Source organism: Loxodonta africana, chromosome 1 (genome assembly GCF_030014295.1).
Source record: "Loxodonta africana isolate mLoxAfr1 chromosome 1, mLoxAfr1.hap2, whole genome shotgun sequence".
Taxonomy (NCBI): domain Eukaryota; kingdom Metazoa; phylum Chordata; class Mammalia; order Proboscidea; family Elephantidae; genus Loxodonta; species Loxodonta africana.
Window position 1 is genome coordinate 11,041,184 of NC_087342.1, and position 6,000 is coordinate 11,047,183.

The 6,000-nt window shown below is 47.6% G+C and overlaps 1 protein-coding gene across 1 annotated transcript in view; it reads right to left on the reverse strand.

Annotated features, from left to right (window-relative positions):
* The window catches only part of FSTL1 (follistatin like 1), a 62,402-nt gene extending 56,633 nt beyond the window's left edge, over window positions 1-5,769 (reverse strand). The window contains exons 1-2 of the mRNA XM_010592931.3: window positions 5,670-5,769; window positions 5,474-5,536 (exon numbers count right to left, since the gene is read on the reverse strand). Of these exons, the coding sequence (XP_010591233.1) occupies window positions 5,474-5,536 (63 nt within the window). The 5' untranslated portion in view covers window positions 5,670-5,769. The remainder of the gene's footprint in view (window positions 1-5,473; window positions 5,537-5,669) is intronic.
* Window positions 5,770-6,000: the final 231 nt, after the last annotated feature.

Below are 6,000 nucleotides of genomic sequence, written 5' to 3' on the forward strand. Positions count from 1 at the left end.
TTCATTCTGCCTCACTGACTTTGAAGACTTTATCTTCCTCTTCCTTGGGACATTTTCTCCAGGGTCATTACCTCCACTGTAGCCCACAACCCCTACTCTGACCCTCAGTTCATGCCCAACTTGTTCCTGCGAGCCTGGGAACTGACTGCTGCTTTCCATCACCCAGTCCAGAGACTTCCACGGAACTGTAACATGCTTACCTCCTAAAGACAGTTCCAATGGCCAGAGACTCAATTTGCTGGGTGCGTGCCCACTGGTTTTGGCTATAGAGCAGAGTTCCTGCTATGTTTGAACATCCTAATTTCCAACAGTGATCTCTGGAGTTACAGCAAAGAGTTTATTTTCCCAAGGATAAACAAACAAGAGATTGTTTTAGGGTAGCTGACGTACAAGCTGGGTATTAAAATCCTCATTCTGGTGCAGCTTCGAGGAGAGTCAGAGGATGTGGGTCAGGATCCAGGCCTACTTGCATCTACCACTAGAACAATTCTAAAGAATGCAGACAGCCCACATAAACGAGTAAAACCCCTAGTGGCTGAGTCACTGTGATGTTGATAATAAGGTATAAAAGAGCTTAAGAAATGTGGCTTTGGAGGGACTTTGCCCTAATAATTTCATTTCTAGTACGGCATCCCCAGAGCTAAGTGGGGTATGTCTGTTTGTATAATTGTCCTTGTTATTATCTTAGGTGATACACTCATAGTCTGTGGTTGAAGTGTGAGCCCTCACTAGAACAAGTGTTCAGATTTGTAAATCAGGCCCCTGAACATGTGACTTCTCATGATGAACTGACAGACCTGGAATGCTGAGAATCAGAGTGCCAGCAGAAACCACCACCTAGTGGGTGGGGAATGCCTGGGCACTTGCCAAGGCAGTCTTTCCAAGGCGGGCAGTTGGTCCACAGGGTCTCCTCCAGTCAGACATCTTAGAGTGGCCCCAGAGATCCACCCACTGAGACTCAAGGGGCACACGCACTAATGCCTGGGTTCTCAACCTTCACCCAGACTCCACACAATGCCTCCCAGCATCAACACCTCTCGGTGAAACCGCAGCCATTCTCAAAGGCACAGGGATGGAAGGGGAGAGTAAGCAGGGTTACACAGCACCTCCCAACAGAATCTAGAAATGGGCTAGCTACGTAATTGGTGGAGTCCCCGGCTCAACTACTAACTGAAAGGTTGGAAGCTCAAGTCCACCCAGAGTCTCAGAAAAAGGCCTGGATCCACCTGCGAAAAAAATCAGCCACTGAAAATCCTATGGAGCACAGTTCTGACAAACATGGGGTCACCGAGAGTCAGGATCGACTCAACAGCAATGCGTACTGGTCATGTAGGTGGCAGCTGAAGCACTCCTGCTGCTGTCCCTACCCTTCGCCCCATCACTCCTCTCACCCAGGTGTTAATATGTGCCCCTCTAGAGACATGTACCCACCCCCAGCACTCCTTTCAAGATGAGATTTGCTGCCGTAAGGAGTTCATGAGTAGGAGCTCAGATGGATGGGGCAGAATTAAGATGGAGGCTGGTTGAAGGACTATGTCGGTAGGTAAGGAGGTAAGAGAGAGGGTAAGCAATAAGAAAAGCAACACTGAGAGGCCAAATAAGTGGGAGACCATTGAAAACATTCAAAACAATGTAAGGCTTTTCTTAATGAGATGTGTTAATAGTGTCTTGAATCTAGCCAAACAGGATTTGCATAGACTGGCAGCGTTGATAACCATGAAGACCACCTTTTCCCAATCTTAGGATACATCCTCTGATTCTAGAGGTCTACTATTCAAAGCCTTTGGTTTCTTCAAAAGCAACATGATTTGTTAGGTAACCACATTTTTTAAAAATGCTCAATTAATGGAAAATCCATGTTCCAACAAAAACTTGTACATGAATGTTCGCAACAGCATTCTTCATGATGGCCAAAAAGTCAAAACAATCCAAGTGTCCGCTAACTGATGAACGGGTAAACAAAATGTGGTCTATCTATACAATGGAATATTATTCTGCTATGAAAAGCAATAAAATACTGATACCTGCTACATGTATGAACTTTGAAAACATGCTAAGTGAAAGAAGCCAGACACCAAAGGCCACATATTGTGTGACTCCACTGATGTGAAATGCCCACAACAGGTAGATCTAGAGACAGAAACCAGGTTACTGATTGCCAGGGGCTGGGGGTAGGGAGTCACGGCTTAATGGGTATGGCATTTCTTTCTGGGGGTGATGAAAACGTTCTGGAATTAGACAAGGGATGATGGTTGCACACCACTGTGAATGTACTAAAAGCTACTAAACTGTATGCTTTAACATGGTGAATTTTACATAATATGAATTTTATGTCAATTAAAAAAATTGCTGAATTAAATCCCTGTGCTTATATTAAATAAAAAGCATCAACAGACTGATTTTCCAAATTTCACTTCTGAAAAATTCATCAGTATCTCTGTAATTGTTTAGCTGATCTAAAGTTTGCTAAAACGTATTCATGTCAATAAATACCATAAATATCATTATTGACTGTGTTTTCTCTATGTTCTTGTAGCTTTCAAGGAAAAACAGAATTCTAGCCAAGCACCATTAACTACTAGATAAAATGCTTAAGGTAACATCTGAATTACAAGTCTCATATGGAGAGGGTTACTTTACCTTTTCCTTAACTATTAAAGGGTTATTATTATTAAAACCTGGATTAAAAACCCACCTAATGTTACTGGGTTCAGAAACCAAGACCCTGGATTAATTAAAAGATAATAATCATTGGGTAAAGAATCATGGAATGTACCCTAGATCACGTCTAGTACTCAGTTGATTGTAGCTGTTTCCACACAGCCTGAATTCACAGCCTCCTTTCTGTACCAACTTCCTCAGTTTTCATGCCTCAGCACTTCTCCATTTCTGCCTCTTTCCCCATGGATTGTCCCTGGGAATTCTGAGAGAGGAGCTGATGCTCCTACTTCAAGCAGGAAATTGATGCTGGAGGACCTTCCTACGAGAGCTAAGCTTTTCCCTGCAAAGTACTGGGAGTGTAGTGCAGGCTGTCTAAAATAGACCTTGGGCTACACAGCTTTGCGGTGGGTGAACCAACAGCCTCCTCACACCTCATGTTTGCATTCCAGTTCACAGAGTGATTTCCCACACTAGCTAGCAATTCAGACTGGTGTAAAACCAAAGGGATTCACCTCATCCATCACCTATCACCGGGCTGCAGCTGCCTTGAGAGCCACAGCAGGGAATGAAGGAGTGTTCCCTTCACCGGGGCTAAATTCAGCCAGTGATGGGAGTCCCTCCCTCAAATTCAAACCCTGGAAAACAAAGTGAATGAGATGCAGGGCTGGAGTTCAAGACGCGTTCCAAAGGCAGAGGGAGCGGGTTCAGATTCTTCTTCAATACCCACTAGCTGTGTGACCCTGGGCAAGTTACTCGATCTCTGGAAAGCTGGTTCCTACTCTGTAAAATGGGGTAACAATACTTACCTTATAGGGTTTGGGGATCTTTAAAAAGAAATGTTGCATTTAATGCAGGTAACGCAATGTCTGGTATAAGTATTTGGGTAAAAGATAAAGCCCTGGTGGCTTCGGTGGTTAAGAGCTGGGCTGCTAACCAAAAGGTTGGCAGTTTAAATCCACCAGCTGCTCCTTGGAAACCACATGGGGCAGTTCTACTCCGTCCTATAGGGTCACTATGAGTCAGAATCGACTCAACGACAACGGGTTTATGTTAAGCCTTTGTGCATGGAAGTGGTAGGGTTAGTAGTTAAAAGCCTGGGTCTGGGGCCAAGCTGCCCGCGTTCAAATCCCACCCCTACCATTTATTAGCTGGGGACATGGATAAGTTATATAATGTCTTCATGACTTTATTACACACATATTAGATATTCAATAAATATTAGCTATTTTTATTTCACTAATAGTAAAAACAGCCTAAGGAGTCTTCACGGCACAACGGTTAAGTCCTCGCCTGCTAACCAAAAGGCCGGTGGTTCAAGCCCACCCAGCCACTCCCCAGAAGAAAGATCTGGCAATCTGCTCCCATAAAAATTACAGCCTAGAGGGCAGTACTACTGTCACATGGGGTCACTTATGAGTCAAAACTGACTCAAAGGCGACCAACAACAACAAAAATGCTTGGTTTCCACCTCAACCAACAATGTAGAAACCAAAAAAAAACCCCACTGCTGCAGAGTTCATTCTGACTCATAGAGACCCTGTAGGGCAGACTAGAACTGCTCCCACAGAGTTTCCAAGGCTATAAATCTGGTGGGTTCCAACGGCCTACCACTCCTTTAGCAGCCAAGCGCTTTAACCGCCATGCCACCAGGGCTCCTGATTACATGAGTTCAGTGTAGTGTATATATATATATATACTTTTTTTTTAATTGTGAAGAGCTTGTATGCTTTTATGATTTTTCTGGGCAGAATCAAGCCTTGATGCTAAGGGTGGGGCTAAGATGTTATATGAAGGAAAAAAATTCAAAGAGGGAGAAAAAAATCACCCACCAGGGAGCTATTTCTTTTGTAATGTACATTCCATTTCTTCTCCCTCATGCTTTTTAATTCCTTCCACATTTCCTGCCATAATTATCAAATGTTTGGTTTCTGACCTCACTTTTCTGGAGACTAGAGCCCAGGGAATTCAGTATTGTTTATTTTCTGTCCGTAAACCTTTGAGTTAATGGAAGGGCTTGTGAGCGCAGGGTTTGTTGGTTTGTTTGTAATGTCTCAGGAAGGTCACTGGAGTTGAAAAGAAAACATTATGGAAAAAAAAAAAAAAGCGCTGAAATCTTTTAACTGGAAACGCTGAGCCCCCAAAGAGCAGAGTACTGGACCTCTCAAACTTGCACAACGCTAGTTTAAGGGAAATTTTAGATTTAAAAGGCCGTTATACGGCTCGGATAATAACACAAAACCGAAGGCTCTTTATAAGGAAGAGAACAGATACCAGAGAATCTTACAATCTCACTTTATAAAAAAATTTATTTCGCCCCCAAAGAAGTCTCTTGAGATTTCGCCTCTCTCCACTCCACACCCCACTCCTCCCGCCCGGCCCCCCGAAGGAGACAGACTTGGAAGAGAAAAGTCTCCAACTCTTCTCAATTTCCTCTTATGGGAAGGAAAGAACTCAAGGCGCCTTTTTGAACTCGGCTGCTGTTCTTGTCGCCGCCTCCGTCCCAATCGGCCGCTCGTCCTCTCTCCCCCTCCCCACTCTCCGTCCATATTAGCGAGGTGGGGCTCCCGCTGACCGCCCCAAACTACTTTTCCTGGTCTTGGTGGGGCTCCCGCTAATCGCCCCAAACTACTTTTCCTGGTCTTGAGATTCAAGTTTCCCAAGTAGCATTTCTGCTCCGCGCGCGCCTGATCCCTGCTCTACCCCAAGTATGGAAACTCCCTATTTCCAGCCCGGCACCCACTCACGGCCCGCCCGACCCGCAGACCCGAGCGGCCCCAGGGCCCGAGCTCGGACCTCCCCGCCGCTCGCCTACCTCGGCGTGGACCCAGGCGACCGCCACCAGCGCGAGCGCGAGCGCGAGCCAGCGTTTCCACATCTGCGGAAGAGACAACAGAGCGAGACTGAAGGCGCCGGGCCCGCGCCGAGCCGGGAAACTTCCTGGGGTCCCGCGAGCTCACCCCTCGGCCGACCACCCCCAGCGCCCGGCGGGGTCCGCCGCCCGCGCTCACCGTGGTCCCGTCCCGGTCTCCGGAGGGCGCGGGGCGCGGCGGCGGCAGCGAGCTCTGACCAACGTGGGAGCGGCGCTTCTCGCCTGCCTCGGAGGAAATCCGACCTGGGCTCGCCGCCCCTTAAGACCACTCTTTCCCCGATGCCTGCCCCCCAGCTCCTCCCCATTCTCCTCCCCCTGCTGCAGCAGCGGCCCCCGCGGCTCCCGGCCCCCTCCTTCTCCCGCGCCCCGCTCCGGGGCGTCCGCGTGCGTCCTGGCGCCTCGGGAACCCCTCTCCGCGCCGGCCCCTCGCTGAGCACCCCTCGGGCCCCCAGGGCATGGAGGGGGAGCAG